This window comes from Ceratotherium simum, chromosome 15 (genome assembly GCF_057802395.1).
Source record: "Ceratotherium simum simum isolate JZ-2026a chromosome 15, ASM5780239v1, whole genome shotgun sequence".
NCBI lineage: Eukaryota > Metazoa > Chordata > Mammalia > Perissodactyla > Rhinocerotidae > Ceratotherium > Ceratotherium simum.
The window spans coordinates 39837181-39859282 of NC_141914.1; the positions used below are offsets into that span (position 1 = coordinate 39837181).

A 22102-nucleotide genomic window follows, 5' to 3' on the forward strand; every position below is an offset into this window, starting at 1 on the left:
GCCTCAGTTACAATCAGTTGTGATAGGTCTATGACAACGTATTTACTTCTGTTTTTCCTATACTCTCTAACTGTTCTGAGAGTAAACAATACACCTTATATGATTCTGTGTTCCAAATGCCTAGATAGGAGACAATCAACATGTTTGTGAAGGAATGAATCTATAAACTAATGCATTCAAAGGTATGGAATTCTTTGCTCCATCCAATGTTTTTAGAATAGATACTTCTGGAAAGTCTGTAAACCAAAATCCTATGGACTTATATGGTTGTCTCAGACAGCATATTTCACCAAAAAGATGGTATCTCTAAAATATAACATAAATTTCACAGAGCAAACCTAAAATTCATTTTAAGCTATAGTCTTCACTTTATAATAAAGCTTTTATACAAAAAGGGAAATGAACAATGTCCATGATCTTAACAGAGTCACTAAAAGCACATATATAGTAGAGTTACAGAAAATATTTTATTTTATTGTTTATTTATTTATTTATTTTTTTGTGAAGAAGATCGGCCCTGAGCTAACATCTGCCAATCCTCCTCTTTTTGCTGAGGAAGATTGGCCCTGGGCTAACATCCACGCCCATCTTCCTCCATTTTATGTGGGACGCCTGCCACAGTATGGCCTGACAAGTGGTGCATCAGTGTGCGCCTGGGATCCGAACCGGCGAACCCCGGGCCACCACAGCAGAGTGCGCGCACTTAACCGCTTGCGCCACCGGGCCAGCCCCCACAAAATATTTTAAATACAAATAATAATTATCTTTAGATGGTTGTATTATGTTATTAACCATCATATTTTCTTTATCATTTGCAGTAATTTTTAGACAGACATTTATTACTTTTATAATTAGGAATAATATTTTAGAAGGCATATATAAAGTAAATGATTCTGAGCAATTAATTTCTATGTTTTATTAATTTCTATGTTTACCTTATGGTACTTAAATGTTTAAGCGCCACAATGGTGCTGGAATTGCTCCCAAACTATAGTATAATTACCTAGATCAATCATCTTTTTGAACTCAAGCAAAGAACCTTCTGAGAGGTGTACTGTCTCTTTAAAACATCCCTTAAACAAGTTTTCCTTTGTCGAAATCCAGAGTTTAGTACCACATCAAGGCTTGCATAACAAAAGTAAATAAAGCACTGAATGTACATTGACAACTGTGGCACCGTCTTTTCACATTCGTTTTTCTGCGTTAGTGTCGCAAGACTGCAAATGACAGGTACCTGTAGGAGACCGCAGATGCCTGCATACAAACAATGCTGATGCTTACACTGAAGCACTCCTTAATTTATTGTGAAAAATTAGACTGTGTTAACGGGGCTCCTAAATAAAGTTGATCTGCCTATAAAAAATTGATTTAGAAAAAAAGAGAATGAATTTAGAGTACAAATATTTAAGATTAACTTCCCAATTTGGTCATGTGAACTAGATCAGGATTTGCCAAATGTTTTCTGTGAAGGGCCAAGAAGTAAATATTTCAATTTTAGGTTTTGTGGGCCAAGAGGGTAAACTGAGATTTTATGCAGGTAGTTATATACAAAAGAGGAAACAAATTTTGACAAAATTTTTACTGACACAGTAAAAAATGTAATAATAATAACTGAGTATAATTTTTTAATCATAGAAGTCTACTAATGAGAAGAATGGACATCTTTTTTCAGGGGGAGAGGAACAATATTTTGCTTAAGTTGGGTTCAAAGTTAATGTTTCCTATTATCAAAATCAATTGCAAATGTCCAACTGTTAATGCTGATCTGTAATGAGATTTACATTTTAATACAATAGGACTATCTGTAATAAGATTTTATATTTCATCTTTGAATATGTCTTTTCGAACAGGTAGCATATTAAAGTGTCACTGAATAATAAACACCATGCTTTGCTATCTAACTTGATAATAAAATAACCCTGCACTGTGTTTTAAAAGTGTAATAGTAAAAGTCCATTTTCCTTTTCTGGTTTGGACATGATGGGTAAATACTGATAATAAAAAGTAGTAAAGTATGGCAATACATGTGGCACTCAAAACACCACCGAGTTATCACTGTGTCACTATGATTTGTAGTTTATGAAGCAGCAGTGAGCAAGGATAAAAGCGCTTCATCAGGTCTCTGTCACAACTAGTACTCAACTGTGCTGTTGTAATGCAAAAGCCTCACCGATAATACGCAAATGAACGTATGTGGCTGTGTTCCAATAAAACTTCATTTACAGACACTAAAATTTGAATTTCATATAATTTTCACAATGCAAAATATTATTCTTCTTTGGATTCTTTTTCATCCATCAAAAAATTATTTTGAGGGCCGGCCCCGTGGCTTAGCAGTTAAGGGCCCGCTGGCGGCCCGGGTTCAGATCCCGGGCGCGCACCGACGCATCACTTCTCCGGCCATGCTGAAGCCGCGTCCCACATACAGCAACTAGAAGGATGTGCAGCTATGACATACAACTATCTACTGGGGCTTTGGGGGAAAAAATAAATAAATTAAAAAAAAAATTATTTTGAGTTCATGGGCTGTAAAAAACAGGCAGTGGGCCATTTTTGGCCCATGGGCCATAGTTTGCTGACCCCTGAACTCCATGATCCAGATAATTATATTCTTACCTTCTGGCAAGCTGCCTCAATTGTTCAGCACATTCGCTGTCTGATTTCTGGTTTGTAAGTTCAAGAATGTTCATGGTTCTGTGAAAATGTCCACATGATAAACTCACACTAACAGCTGTTTCGTGTTTATCGCCAGTAAGTACCCATACTTTGATACCAGCCATTCTCAATGCTTCGATAGTTTCTGGAACTTTATCTTGTAGTCTGAAAACAAAAAAACAAAATTAATAGTAGAAAATATTTTTTGACAGTATTTTAAGTATAAACCACATAGTACAAGTAAGATAAATTCTGGGCTCCTTGACCTAGGAATGTGATGGTATAGTAACATAAGCGATATTTTTTCCCATTAGGAAAGAAACAGGAATAACCAAATTAGAGATCATCTGATCAACATAAAATCTACAACTTCATATTTTAAGAGTGTATCTTCAAAGTTGATTTTTGTAGAACCAAAGTAAGTATATGGTCTTCATAAACTCCTATTTTATTATAGTCTTAAATTTCAAATTGGAAGATTTTTCTCTTTTTTTGATAAGAAAATCGCTCATATCAGTAGTTTAAAAATCAGACTGCGGACAGTAAAGGGCTACATAACCTCAGGTGAATCTCAGAAATCGCATGAGGACAACTGAAAAGTAAACGGAAACCTAGATTAAAAAAACACAAACACCCTTAGATCTAGGGGGTAGAGGAAAACATAACAGACTTAATTTGTAGAATTCAATTTAATTCAAGAAACTGTGAAACATACATTGAGATATATGCTGGGGAACAAAGACAAAGAATAAATGGATCTCAAGGAATTCACAGGCTAACAGAGGAGAAAGCCTTTAAATAATTATAATATCCTGCCACAATTATAACCTCCACAAAACATGGAGACTTCACAAAGAAGAGAATTTTTAATCCTGCTAGGGATCAGAAAAGGTCTTACTGGAGTGGGGGTAATATCTGAGCTATCCTTTATGAACAGGTATTCACAAATGAATAAGGGAAGAATGATCCAGGCAGAAGTTACAAGGAACAAAGACACAAAATAGAATAGTTTTAACTATAGTTGTTGTTCAGTGGAGAACTATCGACAGTTTGGTACTGTTGAAGCATAAAGTGGAAGGGGGCAGTGGTGGGAGATGAGGCTGGAGAATTAAGCAGGTGCTTCAAGTCTCTGCATGGCACACTGAGGAGTATTCTAAAAATTCAAGCCTATAGGTGAAACCATACACAGCTGGATTCTTTTATCTATTTCAGATATCTGACTAAAACAAAAGTTATATATACTGACTGGGAAAAATTAAGGCATTAACTCTGTATTTTGATTTTAAATATATTAAGTTATTATAGGATGTTAATAAATGGAATTTGTCATAAATTAGAAACACTTGTCTAGAAAAATTCTTATGAGAGAAAAATGACATTGCCTATTTATCTGATACTTACCTGTCTTCTACTGCTGTAGCTCCAAGTAATACCAGATCTTTCTCTATGAACTGGAAGACATCTGCCAATTTCTCTTCCCGTTGCTGCAAGGCAGTCCTGGCTTCAAAGAGGCGTCTGTCTATGTCCTCATACTCTTTAGATGTCAATTGTCTATAGGCTATACATAGAGTTCTTAGCCCTTTCTAATACAGAAAAATTAAAGACAACAATTGAACAAAAGAAACTAATGAGGAATCAAGAAGTCATTGAAATAAACTGAGGACCGATTACCAAAAATCAGTTTACAAATAATTTAAAAAGTACTATCATTTAGTGATAGGAAATAAATGAAGTGTCACAAAGCCCTAATGATCTGAGTTATGGGACACATATTATCACAGGTCTTTCAATTTCTGAAAGAAATTATTAAAAAGTTGCTCAAAATAATTAAGGTCACTGAATTGTAGAATATTAGAGCCTAGCCAGGATCATAAAGATTATCTTCTCTGTGTGTGGTTTTAAAACTGTTTTACGTGAAAAGCCAGAAAGTTCTATAATGATACCTTTACGTTTGTCAAGAGAGAGGCAGCCCCAGGTTCTACTCTCCTGTTTTTAACCATTACAAATCCACTTTTATCTACTTCATCGGAATTTGTTTTAGGCAAAGGGGACCATAATTTCCTGAGGGTTCATGGTCTGACAAATTTGCAATTCAAATCAAGAAGTCTGTAAGGTAGCCATTATCAAACAAATGATACTTTCTAGAGTCAATGAATGAATGATTTTAAATTGCATCATTATATCTTCACTGGTGAATTGGAATTACACAAAACTTAGGAATATATATTTGATTTTCTGATTCTACCGGGCTCAAATTTTTCTTGTGGTGTTAATATTTGAAAGTTGGTACCTAAATCTAAAAGCTTATTAAAAAGTTCCTTTTCTTGCTATATATTTTCCTCAGAAAAACCCCCAAAAAAGGTCCTAATAGGGCCGGCCGGGTGACGCAAGCGGTTAAGTGCGCGCGCTCCGCTGCGGCGGCCCGGGGTTCACCGGTTCGGATGCCGGGCGCGCACAGACGCACTGCTTGGCAAGCCATGCTGTGGCGGTGTCCCGTATAAAGTGGAGGAAGATGGGCACGGATGTTAGCCCAGGGCCAGTCTTCCTCGGCAAAAAAAAAAAGGAGGATTGGCAGATGTTAGCACAGGGCTGATCTCCTCAAGCACAAAAAAATGTTTTAATAACAGGAAAGGGTAGATTTTTAAAATACTATATGACACTATTTAGTAGATTTCTAAATACTGGCATTCATTGATTTACAAATGACCCACAGCTATAACTGTTGCTCTTAAATAACAGTTAAGAGACCATGTGAGTTATTAACATATAAAATTAATTAATTCATTCTACAACAAATATTTATTGAGTGCCAACTATGTGTCAGCATTGTTCTAGATATTAAAATGATAGCAAGGTAGAACAATGTCTTTGTTCTCATGGATGTTACAGTGTGGTAGATGAACTAGATCATTAACAATTAGAAAACAAGAAATGGGAGAAAAGAAACCATAAGTAAGTAAAGGAGGCAGGTGAGCAGAGATGAGTATGCAGCATACATTTACAGAAATGCAGAAATGAGAGATCATGAGGTCCTAAGAGTGCGAGAGACCTTTTTAATAATTTTCCAATTCACATGAATTGTGGCACTTTGTTTTTATAAGATTCCCCTACATTCTTTTATTAAGAGAGACATAATTCACATACCATAAAATCCACTTCTTTAAATTCAGTGGTTTTTAGCATATTCACAGAGTTGTGTAATCATTACTACTACCTAATTCCAGAACATTTTCATCACATCCAAAAGGAATCGTATATCCATTAGCAGACACTTCTCTTCCCCGCCTTCCTCCAGCCCCTGGCAACAACCACTAATCTGCTTTCTGTCTCTATGAATTTGCTTATTCTGGATATTTCATATAAATGGCATGTGTGGTCTTTTGTGACTAGCTTCTTTCACTCAGCGTAATCTTTTCAAGGTTCATCCATGTTGTAGCATATATCAGTACTTTATTCCTTTTAACGGCCAAATAACATTCTATTACATGGATATGATACATTGTTTAATCTCTTCATCAGTTGATGGACATTTGGCTGTTTCCATTTTGTGGCTATTAGGAATAATGCTGCTAAGAACATCTGTGTACAAGTTTTTGTGTGGACACGTTTTCAATTCTCTTTGTATACCTAGGAGTGGAATTGCTGGGTCATATAGTAACTCTATATTACTCTACGCTCTATGAGGAAATGCCAAACTATTTTCGAAAGCAGCTATACCATTTATATTCCCACCAGCAATGTATGAGGGTTCCAGTTTCTCCACATCCTTGGGATTGCCCTCTGGTTTTTTAGCAAACCCCTCTTCTTACCATAGTAATCTGAGTGGTCCATGCAGCCAGAAGTGCCTTGACTATAACAGGTTGAAAGAGAAAACTTATATTTTAGCAGGTTAAAAGTCAAATTTTAACCAAAGAATGTGGAGCCAACAAATAATGTAACAGAGTTCCTATAATTTTTGATAAATTACTAATGCAAAAGTAAAATCCCAAATTTTTCATGTGCGTGTGTATGTGTGTGTGTGTGTATCTTTTAGAGTTTTTTAAATCACAGAAATTTGTACTCACCAAAGCAAATTCATCTACGTGAATTCTGGTTGTTTCTATTTCCCCACCTATACATTTAGGGAGAACTGATGATTCAGCTCCTTTAGCAAATAAAAACTTCTCACCTAAAAAGGAAATTGAGTTATCAAGCTCTTAATATTATATAAATAAAAATTCATGAAAGTTTACATTGGTTACCTGAAGGTGCCTGAACAATAACACTCATTCTCCTACGATCTGAATCAAATTCCAGAACATGAAGCAGTTTGTACCTAAGGAAAAAAAAATAAGACAAAAACTTAACTTTTTTGAATAATATTAAGTCAATGTTGGAAAGAATACCTATATAAGATAAATGGTTAACTTAGAACAAGGAATTAATCTCAACTACATTTTCAAGATAATGGGTTATGAGTCATTAATAACAACACAAGAGGGGGCCGGCCCCATGGCTTAGCGGTTAAGTGCGCACGCTCCACTACTGGCGGCCCGGGTCTGGATCCCGGGCACGCTCCCATGTACCTCTTATCTGGCCATGCTGAGGTGGCGTCCCACATACAGCAACTATAAGGATGTGCAACTATGACATACAACTATCTACTGGGGCTTTGGGGAGAAAAAGGGAAAAAAAAGGAGGAGGATTGGCATGGATGTTAGCTCAGGGCTGATCTTCCTCACAAAAAAAAAAAAAAAACCAAAAAAAACCCAACAACACAAGATAGAAATAGAAAGAACTGACATTTATCAAGTACTTACCAAACGCCATGTACTTTACATACCTTATGTCATTTAATATCCATGAGAACCAAAGGAGGTAGGTTTAATCTCATTTTACAGAAGAGGACTATTAAACTCAGAAAGATTAAGTAATTTGTCTAAAGTTAAATAAGCTGTGAGTGGCAGAGCAAGGATCGGAATTCCAGATCTGCCCAGCTGCATGTTTTTCTCACTAAAAAACGTGACTGATTTGCAACCCTTTTTTCTGCCAAAACACATCTGAGAAATACAACACACTCAAATTAGTAACAGAGGCTCATTATAGCAGTGATTCTGAACCTCGGACAGGGTATGTGTGTGCAGATGGGGGAACAAATGCCTCTCCAGGAAGCTGTAAAAGAATTTGTGTGGATGGGTCAGGTATAGCTTGAAAAGTCTTCTGGATGAATTTATACAATGATGTACACATAGAACGCACATCTCAAAGAAAAACACTGAGTGAAATGATGGTTTATAAGTTGATGAAACGAGCTAGACAGGCTCCTATATGAAAGCAGCCAAAGAATAAGCTCTATTTAGTTTGAAAAGGCACAGCTGGAGGGGCCAGCCCAGTGTGTAGTGGTTAAGTGTGCGTGCTCCGCTTTGGCAGCCCAGGGTTTGCAGATTCGTATCCCCAGCGTGCACCAACGCACCGCTTGTCAGGCCATGCTGTGGCGGCGTCCCATATAAAGTACAGGAAGACGGGCACCGATGTTTGCCCAGGGCTAATCTTCCTCAGCAAAAAGGGGTGGATTGGCATCGGATGTTAGCTCAGGGCTGATCTTCCTCACAAAAAAAAAACAAAACAAAAAAAACACAGCTGGAGTTGAGATATGATCAGAATTGATAAAACAATGAAAGGCATGAATATGATAATGGACTAATTTATCAAACAGTGGAAATACTGGAAATAAGACAGCTGTTCCGTAATGTTTAGAGATAAAATCATAGGAAATATAAGGAAGTTTTTCTTTATTTAGTGAGTAGAAACCTAGGAAACTCATTACCCCAGGAGTGTTTAAAATAAAACATATAAGTAAATTCAAGAACCATTAAGCTAAAATATAGATGAAAGATTCAGAGTAGAGTACTGTTACTACTGTGATGAGATGCAATATAATATGGACATCATTCTAGAGCAGGGGTCAGTAAACTTTTTCTGTCAAGGGCCAGATAGTAAATACTTTAAGCTTTGTAGGCCATATATGGTTTCTGTTGCATACTCTTAAAACTCTTTAAAAATGTAATGTAGTTTACGGGCTGTACAAAAACGCACTGTAGGCCAGATCTGGCCTGCGGGCCACAGTTCACTGATTCGTGTTATATACTAAATACTTAATATAATACATAAGAAATTACAACATAGAAAAAAATTACCGTTCCAGTTTTCCAAGTGTTTTAACTTCCATAGTGTCTTCAGAATTGCCAATAAACACGATGCCAATTCTAGGGATTAAAAGGAAAAAGAAATATAAGATTTAAGGGATAATATTTCATAATTCACAGTATGTCATACCTTGCATAAAAATTTAAAATATAAGTTTAAGATGTATTTTATAATAATTCCTTTGACTACAGCATTATTTTTAAGAACTTGAAGGATAGAGTAGGTCCAAAACAATACACGCACAAGTATTTCTCTCAAATTATATTATTCCTATTTCATAGTAACCAGACTTTTAAAGATATCTCTTCAAAATGACTCATCGCAAGCTTGACAAACTTATGACACATTACAAACTCTCACTTAAAATTTAAATGCACTTCTCCTTTATGTATTTATGAATTTCATCTGACAAATTAAATAATTTTCTAGTATTTTCACATTTTTATTTAAAAGGTGTTTTTCTGGGCTGGCCCCGTGGCTTAGTGGTTAAGTGCGCGTGCTCCGCTGCTGGCAGCCCGGGTTCGGATCCCAGGCGTGCACCGACGCACCGCTTCTCCGGCCATGCTGAGGCCGCGTCCCACATACAGCAACTAGAAGCATGTGCAACTATGACATACAACTATCTACTGGGGCTTTGGGGGAAAAATAAATAAATACATAAAATTATAAAAAAAAAATAAAATAAAAGGTGTTTTTCTGAAGATTTAGAAATTAGATTAAACTACCTTGCAGCAGCTTCCACTAGAGCCTTTTCATCTGGTGAAGATGCGTAGTACTCTAACTGGGAGGGTGCAAGGCTGGATTGCCAGGGACCATCACCAATGCCATCAGTCTGAACATTGCTAATCTGTACAGTGTGACAGAGACTGACTGCTTTAAAGAAGAGATCATGTTTTTTAATCTGTAGAAACATAATTAATATTCACAATAAAAAACCCATTCCCAAATAACATATAAGAAACCAGAAACAAAATTCTAAAAAATATAGTTAACAATTTGGTAATCTAAGATCTAGAACAAGAGTGCTACAATCTTGAATTGCCTGAATAACAGCTGGTTGTTTCTGACTCCAAAAAGTAAAATGTCACATTTGCTTCAACATATGAGTATCTTTAGAGGAGGCATAACCAAACAGCAAGTAAATGCAAAAACCCTTTTGTGAAGGAAGTGAGGTTTCAAAAAGTATTAAATAAATTTAAGCTCTCTTTCTCACCAAAGTGTTCTTTACTTCAAGGCAGTAAGGGCTTGCATTAACTTAGTCTCATTTAAATACCCAGAAAACTAAGGCAGACACATATTAAGTGACAAGTTAAACTGGGTTATGACTACAAATTCTCAGTGTTGAATCAAAGGACATACATTTCAAATATATATTCCTTGCCCCACTAACACTTAAACTTTTTCTGCTATAAGCCACCAACTACCAAAGAGAACTGTTTCAAATGAAACTTCTATTTATTAATTTAAAAATTACTTACTAGTTCAATTTCATTTTCAAGACTGGTTCCAAAAGAGGAACTGGTTGTAAGATGGGATAAGTTGTTAAGATGGGATAAACTATTACGATAAAAGGGTCCTTCTGAAGAGTCTGGTGTTGGTCCTTCAGATACAAGTCTACCATTGCTTTCTTGGTACTTTATGCCATTAATTGAACATTCCCGAAACTGCATCTCATTTTCCGTCAGTGTACCAGTTTTATCTGTAAACACATACTCCACCTAGAGATAGAAAACAAAAGAAAACAAACCTTTGTGCTCATGGTCCTATGTTAAACAAAAAAACCTCGTCCTCTGTCTCCTGAAGTCAAGTTTACCTATTAACGCTGATATACTGATGCCAAGATTCTTATAATCCAAGCACAATTAGATAATTAAAAATGCCATAGAAACGAAACAGGGTAACACAAAATATTTTAAATGTATATACACTTTGAAGTTTGTGGCATCTTTAGGTGCATGTTTATCTGTAGAGTTGACTGATAATGTGGTATTAGTACTTCTTTTCTATCCCTTGGATAGGTGTTTTTAAGTAGTAGGACTCAAGAATGATCTTTGAGCAAGGGTAGAAGGGATGCTTAATAACCTAGAATGTGAAAGAGAATCTGGCCCAGGAGAAATGGTACAGAGCTGGGAACAGGAACATAAAATGATAGCAACACAAGAAGTCAGAAGTGGGAAGTTGTATAAAATAGACAGACAGGACACTGAAACTGAGGGCAGGAAACAAACTCAGTAAAAAGGAAAAACATTTAAAAGAAAATATTTTAAAAAGTAGATAAGACATATAACATTATTACTCTTTGAGACTAATTCAAGAAAACCCCAAAAGAAGGTAGGTCCAAAAAGAGAAGGATGACACAGTCAAGTCTTGAAACAACTAGGATTATGGTGAGGATTTTATTATTGCAATGATGACTGAGAAAGAAGTCATTTAAAAAGGGAGGTAGACATCACAAGGGAAAAAAAAAAAAAACCTACAGACCAAAATCCCTTACAAAAATAGACACAAACCAAATCCAGAAACATATAAAATGGATTATATACAACATAAACATGCAGAATTTATCCCTGAAATGCAAGATTGATTCAACAAATACAAATCAATGAAAACTGCCAATGTTTAATAAAATGGTACTTGTCTTTTATTCTATTAATAAAATGATCACCTTGATAGATGCAGAAAAAGCATTTGACAAAACCCAAACCCTTTCATGATAAAAACACTCAACAAATTAGGGATAGAAGAGTACTTCCTCAATCTGACAAAATGTATCTACAAAAAACCCATAGCTAGCATCATACTTCATGGAGAAAGACTGAATGCTTTTCCCCCTAAGTTCAGGAACAAGACAAAGACGTCTGCTCTTGCCACTTTTATTCAACATTGTACTGAAGGTTCTAGCCAGGGTAATTAGGTAAGAAAAAAAGACATAAAAGGTATTCAGATTGAAAAAGAAGAGATAAAACTATCTCCATCTATAGATAATATGACCTTGTATACAGAAAATCCTAAGAAATCCACTAAATAACCACAAGAACTAATAAATGAGTTCAGCAACATTGCAGAGTAAAAAGGTTAATATACCAAAAGGGAGGTAAAGCTGGAAAAAAATAGGTTTGACCAAGATAATAAAGATAAGTGAGAAACTGTACTTCAAAGTTCATATTCTTGAGAATAGTAAAGATAAATACAACACCTGAGACATAGGAATTAAGCAAATGAAAAAACACAGCAATTAACTCTAGGAGAAACAAAATATGTAAAGAAGAAAATGTAATTATAGTATTATAAGGCACACATAAAGAACTAGGACCTAGTGAGCAATACTAAAACAGTCATAAAATGTCATACTAAATGTCAATAAATGAAAATGTATTAAATCACAAATTCTGATATAACAATACTGGGGGGCTATGGAGAGGCAAAGTGAGTATGTATGTGTCTGGGTATGTGTGTGGAAGGAGTAGTATAAGAGTTATATCTTTATAGTCTATAGTAAATAATGCCTAAAATGTAAAAATCAAGAAAGAATACTATATAAAAATAGAGTGCTAAATAATGGAAGAAACAGCTTAAGATTTAAAAATAGAAAACAGGAATTAGGTGTGGAGCAACGTAGGGCTGTTTTTTGGTAGGAGCCTCATAATATTTTCTGTTTTATTAGTCTTTGTATACATATTGTTTTGATAAAAACAATAAATTAGAAAAACAAAATAAAAGGATCATTTTTACCTGTCCAAGCTCTTCATTCAGATCAGAAGTATTGACTTGTGCTTTCTGATCTGATTCTTCATGATAGAGATCAAGATCCCAGCCAATAAAAAATGATCCAAGAAATTTCTGCATTTCTACTGTCACATATAATGAAATTGGAATGATGAAATTGTAGAGTACCAAAAAAGCAAGGAAGTCTGAAATAAATCTCAGAATCTATAAAAAAAAATTGTTTTATAAGAGAAAATATATGAGAATTATCAGAAAGTTTCATGTTTAGACAGACCATCAACTACGTTGAAATTCATTTATTGAACTGTCTTATTAACACATTTCCTTTGACTGTTTTGTTGTTCATTAGAATCTTAAACAAAGTAAAAAAAGAAAAGGTTAAATTCAAATTGCTTAATTTGTTACTTCAATGGCATAGCAGTACCACATTCTAAGATGCACTCTGTGAAAAATAAAATACGCAATTGTGAGTGACACTGAAAATATGTTCTTGTCATTGTCTGCTTTATGGTCTCTCAACGTTCAAATTTGTCTTCCAATATTTGTATTTTAATCTAAAGTGAAATTTGGAGAAGAATTATTTACCAAAATTGCAGGTTAAATTCTCTTGGTAGTCCATATTTAATCAGTTTAAAACTTTATATGACATAATTTGTGTTACTACTTCACACCATCAATAGACTGACAGTAAGACTCCCTGAATTATTCTGACAGAATTGAAAATAAATCAACTTACTCTTTTATTCACTTCTAACATACAGTAAATGGAATAAAAAATTGAATTTGTAGTACTGAAGTGGAATGCCAATATAAACTATTTAAATTTTTGTGATCTCTTATAACTATTCAAGTCATGCCATCCGGAATATAAGGTGCTTACACTCTAAAATGCAAAAGGCATATACCAGTACAAACATTCTGGCTACTCTTCGTTTGCAACGTCCTTTTGCCACCCTTCAGTAGAAATAGTTTTAGGAGATCAAAGTGGTCATTCCTATCAGGAGTCACTACCAAAGCAGTACTTGTGCCAAAAAAGCAAGTTTCCTTTACAGGAGAGTCAAGAACACCATAAAATACCTTACTACTATTTCTTTGATGTTCTGTTTTTTGGTTATACCAAGGTTCATCCCATTTTTCTTCAGCTTGCCATGAATATTTCAAGATAGTACTGATGATGGCTTCAGCAATAAGGATTATGAGGTAAATGATCAAAAATGTGTTCATTGACCTGAAATGCAAAAAAGAGAATATAAAACATATCAATTACGTGTTATTATATTCATCTGCTTGGAAATTAATACTGGTATTAAATAAGATAGAAAAATATGTAAGATATTGTGGTAGCTATTTAAAGGACACAGTCTTTGTTTTTAAAAAATGACCATTCAATAGAATCTATTTACTAGCCATAAAAGAACCCACACACAAGATTACAAACGTATTTACTATACTTATGGTACTGTTCAAAATGCTTATAGTATATGGATATAGAAATGATTATTTTTGACCTTGTATTCTGAGACCCTGCTAAACTCACTTATTAGTTCTAATAGGTTTTTTTGTTGGATGCTTACGACTGTCTGTGTGAAAAATCACGTGTCTTCAAGTAGGGACAATTTTACATCTTACTTTCTAATATTTATGCCTTTTATTTGTTTGCCTTGTGGAATAATGCTGAAAGGATAATGCTGAAAACAAGTGGTGAGACTGGATACTCTGGATACCAGCCCTTTACAAATATGTGCTTTGCAAATATTTTCTCCTAGTCTGTGGCTTGTCTTTTCATTTTTTTAACAATGTCTTTTGAAGTGCAGACGTTTTTAATTTTGATGAAGTTTAATTTAACAAAACCAAAATAATACACATATCCATAGTCATATTTATGTGTAAATGAAAATAGACAGTTTTCTTACTTTTCTACCGCAGATCGTTTCTGTGACTTGCTCTTATAATTTAATGCCATCTTAGTTTCCATTCCAGTGTATACAGCAACACCTGCAAAACAAAACAAGTCTTTTAAAATAATCTTCTAGCATGTTTCACAAGAGAAATGCACTCACTAGCATGAAAACATCTAAGAAAAAGTATTATCTGACATTTGTTAGAATCTGGCTTTCCTTTATGTCTTTTCAGAGTTTTTAAAAGGCTTTCTGAGTCCAATTTTAGGGAACTCCAATCACTCAACCTGCTGGATGGAAAGCATGGTGGTTCTGTTCCTGGGTTATAACTGAGATATCTGAACGAAACAGATGTTATCTGAGTTACTCCTCCTGACGGAGGAAAAGGATTTGGAAAGATAAAGATGGCAGGAAAGGCCATTAAAGATACAGCAAACAATATTAACCAAGACAGAAATGGAACAGCACTTTCTGTTAGGTTGCACGATGGACTGGGGTCAGAGTTTGAAAGGCCCTGAATGCCAGAATCTGGAGTCTAGACATAATTTCATAAGCACTGAAGAGATGATATGGAAATCTGTCAGAGCAAATGAAGTAAACACAAGGAAAGTGCTGTTTTTAAAATTTGTGCCTATGTGAATAACTCTGAGATGAGTGAGAATGACAGAAATAACGGGACTTAAACTGGGGAGTGAATGAAATTAGGCAAGACCAGCCTTATTAAAAAAACACTTCCAGGGGCTGGCCCCGTGACATAGCGGTTAAGTGCGCGTGCTCTGCTGCTGGTGGCCCAGGGTTCGATTCCGGGCGCGCACCAACGCACTGCTTGTCAGGCCATGCTGTGGCAGCCTCCCACATAAAGTGGAGGAAGACCGGCACGGATGTGAGCTCAGGGCCAGTCTTCCTCGGCAAAAAGAGGAGGATTGGCGTGGATGTTAGCTCAGGGCTGATCTTCCTCACCAAAAAAAAAAAAAAAAAAAAAAACCACACACAAAAAAAAACACAAAACACTTCGGAATTATACCATGGTTTGAATGCTAGCTCTGCCATTTATCAGTTCTGCGTCCTTTGGCAAGTTGTTTAATCTCTCTGAGTCTCAATTTCCCCATCTTTAAATGGGAAAAAATACCTCATAGAATTGTTGTGAGGCTTGTCTGACAAGTTAGTAAAGTGCCTAGAAAGAGACAGATAATCAATAAATGTTCATGCCCATCCCTAAACAGTAAGATTTGAGAAGCAGTGTAAGATTCATCATGCCCTCTTCCTAAAGATATGTCTTGGAATTTTCATCATTAGAATTATTCCTTAAAGGCAGGGATTATAACTCAAATGACAAAGGGCACCAAAATTACAGAAATGCGAGAAATCAGCCAGAACAATACAACAGAGAGAGGTGGTGCTGAGGCCAACAACAGCAGACCCATCTAAAGGCATTCAAACAGTTTCTTTTAAGAGTGTGAAAAGTGTAACTGCTAAAGAGATGTGTTAAAATACAGGCTTACACGAGAGTTCTAAAAAGCCCTTGGCTGTCTGGCTTTTGCCATCAGAACATTATTATGGTTTTCTTTTTTAAATTGTGGTAAAGTATACATAACATGCAGTTTATCATTTTAAAGTGTACAATTCAGTGGCACGTAGTACATTCACAATGTTGTGGAACCATCCTCACTAACTACCTTGAGAACATTTTCATCACCCCTAAAGAAAACCCTGTACTCATTAAGCAATCATCATCCATTCTCCTCCACTCCTCAGCCCCTGGGAACCACTAATCTACTTTCTGTCTTTATGAATTTGCCTCTTATGGGTATTTCAAGTAAATGGAATCATACAATATACAGCCTTCTGTGTCTGGTTTCTTTCACTCAGCATAATATTTCAAGGTTTATCCATGTTGTAGCATGCGTCAGTACTTCACTTTTTATGGGTGAATAATATTCCATTACATGAATACTCTTCATTTTGTTTATCATCGGGTGACGGACGTTTGGGCAGTATCTACCCCTTACCTATTGTGAATAGTGCTGCTATGAACACTCTTGTCCAAGTCTTTGTTTGCACAACTATTTTCAATTCTTTGAGCATATCTAGGAGTAGAACTGCTGGGTCTATATGGTAATTCTATGTTTAACTTATTGAGGAACTACCAAACTGTTTTCTACAAAGGCTGCAACATTTTACTCTCCCATCAGCAATGTATGAGGATTGCAATTTCTCCACATCCTCGCCAACATTTGTTATTTTCCGTTTTTTAAAGTATATGGATTTCTTTATCAGAGAGCCTAATACTGAGAGAGAAAATATAGTACAGTTAATACGAAAGAAGAGAATGAAGAAGAGGACCTCAAAAGCTGTAAACATTCAGCGAATAACATAAGCTGGCCACTCTTGAAAGGGGAGGAGCTAGTTGATAGCCAAAGGTTATCATCAACTTCACAATTTGCCTCGAGTTGATTCAAAGCATAGTGAACTAGTGTACATCTCCAATGCAAGAGCACTCTTTATTCATCCTTTTGAGCTGGTCAGTATATGTTCCAACAATACTTGGTATATAATCATAGGTCAATAGGAATTTGAGGAATGAATGAATGGATAAATGAATGAGTCAGCAGTTTTTAATCCAATCTAAGAATAATAATGGAATTATACAGATGGTTTACTGCACCATGATGCCAGATTATATTGGTTCTTATCCACCATTAATAGAAGTGCCAGAATTATCTTTTTAACACTCAGTTTAGTTTCACAACTATCCACAAAGAAATTATAAGAGCAAGGTTCTAGTTCATTATTCAAAAATAGGGATTAACAAGAAAAAATACAACACAAAATTATATTAATGCAATCTTTGTAAGAAAATTATCATAGACAACATTTAACTAAGTAATAAATTATCCAACCAAAAGACCACAAATACTGTGCTTTTAAAAAATACTTCATATAAAGCATCAACATGAATCTATAAGTAAAAATTTCCAATGTATACAAACCAAAAATTTCTTTTGTATTTTTTAATCTGGCTCCACGAAGCAAGAGACTCTCTGGCCCCAGAGGTCTAGGGGAAAAAAAATAACCAAAGGCATTGAAGATATTAAAAATTCAATTAAATTCTAAAATGGCATCTTCAGTAGAAGGTACTTGAGCTATTGTTACAACACTGCTTTCAAATAAACCCAAAATCTCAGCTACAATAAAGCTGTCTAGGTCAAACATGATGTTAGTCACTGTAACAACAAATATCTGCTTTAGCATTTCAGTCACTTTAAGATTAGTGGCTCAGAAATAAGATTAGGCCTGTAAATAAACTCACAAAGCCACCAGTTTCAAAATTTTTAAACATAAAACACAGCAAAATGAAAGATTAATAAGCAATGAGTTTAAAATGTTTAACAGAAAATGAAGTTTTAAAATTTTGACCAAAATTAATGAAGTTTTCAAAAGGAAAATTCATAATTAGAATGCAATGTAAACATAAGTTATAGTATGATTTGTGTATAAATGCATGAGTCTGCACAATTAAAATTAACTGGATTATAAGACATAATGTAGTAAGTGAGTTAGTACTTTTTCTAGATCGACACTAAAACTTGACTACTTGCATTGTACACTTCTTGGAGCACAGGTCTTCTTGGTGTTTGAATTTCTCTCCATTAAGGAGATATAAAACGAGAAGGAATAACTAGAAAGGAAATTGTATTTTCTTAGTGATAGCAAAATGATAAGACTCTGTTATGGATAAGTATAAAAGCCTTAATTTTGTTGATATTCCTTATGCTTTTCTGAAACATACATACATAGTTATCCAAATCAAACAGAATCTGAACCAATTTTGAAGATGTCTGCAAACCCAAAGACTCTAAAAAATTCAATGAACCAAGGAGGGTCAGGTGTTTGGGACATGGTTAACAAGTATGGTTTTATTAGATAGTCATAGTTGGAGTACACTCCACACATATTCCAAAACCAATTATTCAGGAGTCATAAAATAGCTCTTTTTCACTTGGTGTTGGTTCTAGCAATGAACAGAAAAACCTTGAGCTCACACTGGCATATAAAATTGGGATATAATGATGGCTTCAAATTAAAAGATCATTCATCAGTTCACTCAGGTTGCTTCATAAAAGAACATGGCTCATTTTTTTAATCATTCTAGGGGCTGACGTAATGTAATTGATCTTTTCCTTTACCAGCCATAATATCTTAAGGAAATGCAGACTATGTATCCACACATGTATTCCACTATGTCACTACAGAAATCAAAATAAAATCTAGACACAGTTATTCAGCAGGGGTCCTACTCTTACAAACACCTTGTTACAGAGTTTACTGAACGTGTTCCTATGTTAATGTTTATTAAAAATGTGAATCAGTGCTGATGCATATTTTTGGTGGCTTGTCTTGAAGACTTCATTAAAAAAATGTTCAACTCTTTATGTCAGTGACCTATTTCATGCAGCCAGTATAAACTGAACACGTCTCCAGAAAAGAGGTGGAATGTTAATTTGATTAGAAGTTCAAGGGCTGATTCCAAGATTTATTCTAAATTCTTGGAATCCAAATTCTAACGGCTTGGTGGTCATGAGTAACAATGTAATCTCATCCTATCAGCAAATGTTTGAAATGACGAAAAGCCTTCTTTCATGTAGGTGCCAGAAATTAACCTGAATATTGAGGAAAAACAAACCAAAACAACCAGCCAAACAAAAAACAAATCAGAAGAGCAAATATGAGGTTCTGGATTGGCCACTAAATATTTACTCTAGTTTCTGCTGAATGATTCTGAAGTGAAGAAGCCGATAACATTCATACTTGTTAAACATTCTATAAAACATGCTTTTTTATTCTGGACTTTAAGTGTAGTGGGTTTAAATGTGTAAGGATCTGAATAAGAATGGCTATGTTTTCTTTTATGTTACTACCTAATATCATTCGAAAAAGAAATACAAGTATACAAATAATCTTACTAAATTATTCTCTTATCATTTCATGGGATTTGTTTCATCCTCACTTGCTGCTGCTGCAAATTACTAGAAGATAAAATGCTAACTGCTTTTATGTTAACCCTTTTTCACGATATGCTGCTTACTTACCTAACCTCCCTTTAACTTGATTTTAGTCCCTCCTCCAAAGAATTCTCACTTAAAAGTAATTGGATAATGCACATTTCTTCTTACCTTAAAATTTCTTCCAATTGTTGAGTTATCATCATCTGACCTGTGAATCTATCAAAGAATTCACCATGTTACAAAAAAAACAATGATATATTACTTATGACATCAACGGGTGGAAATTTTAGAAAGTTTTGGCACTATTCTTATACATGAAACAAAACCAACCTTTTGAACTTTTGTATATATGAATGGTCCAATATTTATGTTAGAAATTACAAAAGTGAATAATTATTAGTCATTAAGCTTTAAAAAATTTAATATTCTTGCCATCTCCACGCCAGCTATGAATGAAGTAATGAATGAAAAAATGTTTTCAAAACAGCTATGCAAATGTTATATATTACTATTATTAGTTTGGTCATCATGAGAATTTACAATTGCTACACAAAAGATGCATACATTATTTAGCTAACAATGAATGCTCACATATTTCATCACAGTTTACTAAATAAGCCTCCTGTGACCAGAATCATTCATTCACTCATTCATGTACTTATTCATGCATTCATTCATCCAACAAATATTCATTGAGTAACTACTATGTGTGAGCTAAGTGGTGGGAATAGAGTAGTAAGCAAAAACCTATTGGTGAACTTCAGAGCTTCTTTAACTTTTGGCTGCCTGAAATCTAGAATGAGTGGCCTGTTATCATAGCATATTTTCATAGCCTGGCCTTTCAGTTCCAACTTCCAATACCAAAACAGCTCCATAGCATAGAGTCAACTCAAGTATACAATTACTTTCTACTATAGTGGGAAGTAAATTCTGAGCTGAAGCAAATTCTAGACAGAGCTTCATGTTAATCATTTAACTGGGCAAAGAAATATTAAGCATTCCCTTCCAAACATCCCCTATCATTCCTCCGGTTTCCAGGTCACCGATGATTTATCCCTTGCAGACTTTGGCTTCATTGTTTCTTGCTAATCTCTTGCTTCCACTTCCTTCAGCTCCCTGTATCAGGGAGAAGCAGTGTTTTTTTATCATCTCCACTTAATGGCATTTTATGTAGCCCTGGTTCCAGCCTCAACTTTGGATTTAGGTTCAAAGAACCAATTCAGCTAGTCTCTCCATGGGCATCTTTCATAGATGATGTGTGATCAGTCTTTTTAGATTTTTCTGAGTTAAAATGAAGGAAAACAGGTCTTTTGTTAGAATTTATCTGTGCTCTTATCCTTGATTCTAAGGCACTTATTGTATCTGTTCATGCCAGTTCCATGCTAATTAACTCATCTTGCACTTTCCTTAGTCCTTTCTCCAAATCCACACTTTGATTTGTTTCAAAGTGGAAATAGCTTTATTATTCTCTTTTCTGATTATAAAGACTACATACACTCAAACACACATATTTTATAAAACGATTCAGACAATATAAAAGGACATCAAAAGGGAAATAATCACTGGTAATCTCACTACTCAAATATAAACACTTAATAATTTGGGGTATGTTATCCAGGCTTTTTTTCCATGCACATATAGATAAATATATATATATATAAGTTGAAAACAAAAATAGGATAATACTATAAATACTATTGGTAACATTCCTCCCCCACCCCCAACATGTTCTGTCAAAAACAGGGATTTACATCATTATTTTTAATGGCCACACATAGTACTGCATTTTTGGGTCACTGCATAATTTATTTAAATGATTCAATCCTGATGAAAGTTTAGTTGTTTTCCAACTTATGGACAGTCTAAATAATGTACTCCTGAACAACCTTGTATATATATCTTTTCATATTTTCATTAAGATAAATTCCTAGGAGTAGAATTTCATAAGAAAAAATTCCTAAAAGTGGAAATGCTGAGTAAGAGTCTAACAAATAAAGAGGTGAAAAGAAGAGAAAGAAAGAACTAAAGGAGCAAAGGGAAGAGAAAATGGCAAATACTGTGAAATAGGCACCTCCTAGAGGCTGCTCCTAAACAAAAGGCTCTCCTAGTTTTTATTTCTTCCAGTGGCTTGGCAGAGATCATTTCTTTTCATACTTTAGCTTCTCTCAATAAGCTATTAAAGTTCTTTAAAAAGGAATAATGTAACCCCAATTAATAAACAGGTAATTGGGAAGGAACTGACAATGTTCAAGGAGGAGAAATTAATAAACAAACATAGAAAAATGCTTAGCAGTTCTAATAAAAAATAAAACTAGTGTTTTACAACTAGTTATTTATAAAATCAGCAAAACTTGTAAAACCTGATAAACTTATACTTTGCTCATGGCAATGAAAAATTAGTCCAATGCTTTTGTAAAGTAATGTGTCAGTACGTTTATTAAAGGCCAAATTCTATTAGGGCTTTAATCCAATAATTCCACTTCTGCAGCTCTGTCTGTTCTTAAGGAATAATCTAGTACCAGATCATAACTCCAGGAGGCAGGAGCTATCATTGTTTCTTTACTGTTGTAGCGTCAGTGTCTAGCACTACACCTTGGTTACGGGAAGCACTCAATATCTGACGAATGAATG

The 22102-nt window shown here is 34.8% G+C and overlaps 1 protein-coding gene across 3 annotated transcripts in view; it reads right to left on the reverse strand.

Moving 5' to 3' along the window:
• The window catches only part of ATP11B (ATPase phospholipid transporting 11B (putative)), a 105018-nt gene that overhangs the window by 45986 nt on the left and 36930 nt on the right, over positions 1–22102 (reverse strand). For all 3 annotated transcript variants that reach the window (XM_087439971.1, XM_004424681.3, XM_087439970.1), the window contains exons 8-19: positions 19640–19687; positions 17456–17520; positions 14481–14562; positions 13645–13795; positions 12574–12771; positions 10320–10559; positions 9567–9742; positions 8832–8900; positions 6897–6970; positions 6720–6823; positions 4057–4238; positions 2617–2820 (exon numbers count right to left, since the gene is read on the reverse strand). In XM_087439971.1, coding sequence (XP_087296097.1) covers positions 2617–2820; positions 4057–4238; positions 6720–6823; positions 6897–6970; positions 8832–8900; positions 9567–9742; positions 10320–10559; positions 12574–12771; positions 13645–13795; positions 14481–14562; positions 17456–17520; positions 19640–19687 — 1593 coding nt within the window. The remainder of the gene's footprint in view (positions 1–2616; positions 2821–4056; positions 4239–6719; positions 6824–6896; positions 6971–8831; positions 8901–9566; positions 9743–10319; positions 10560–12573; positions 12772–13644; positions 13796–14480; positions 14563–17455; positions 17521–19639; positions 19688–22102) is intronic.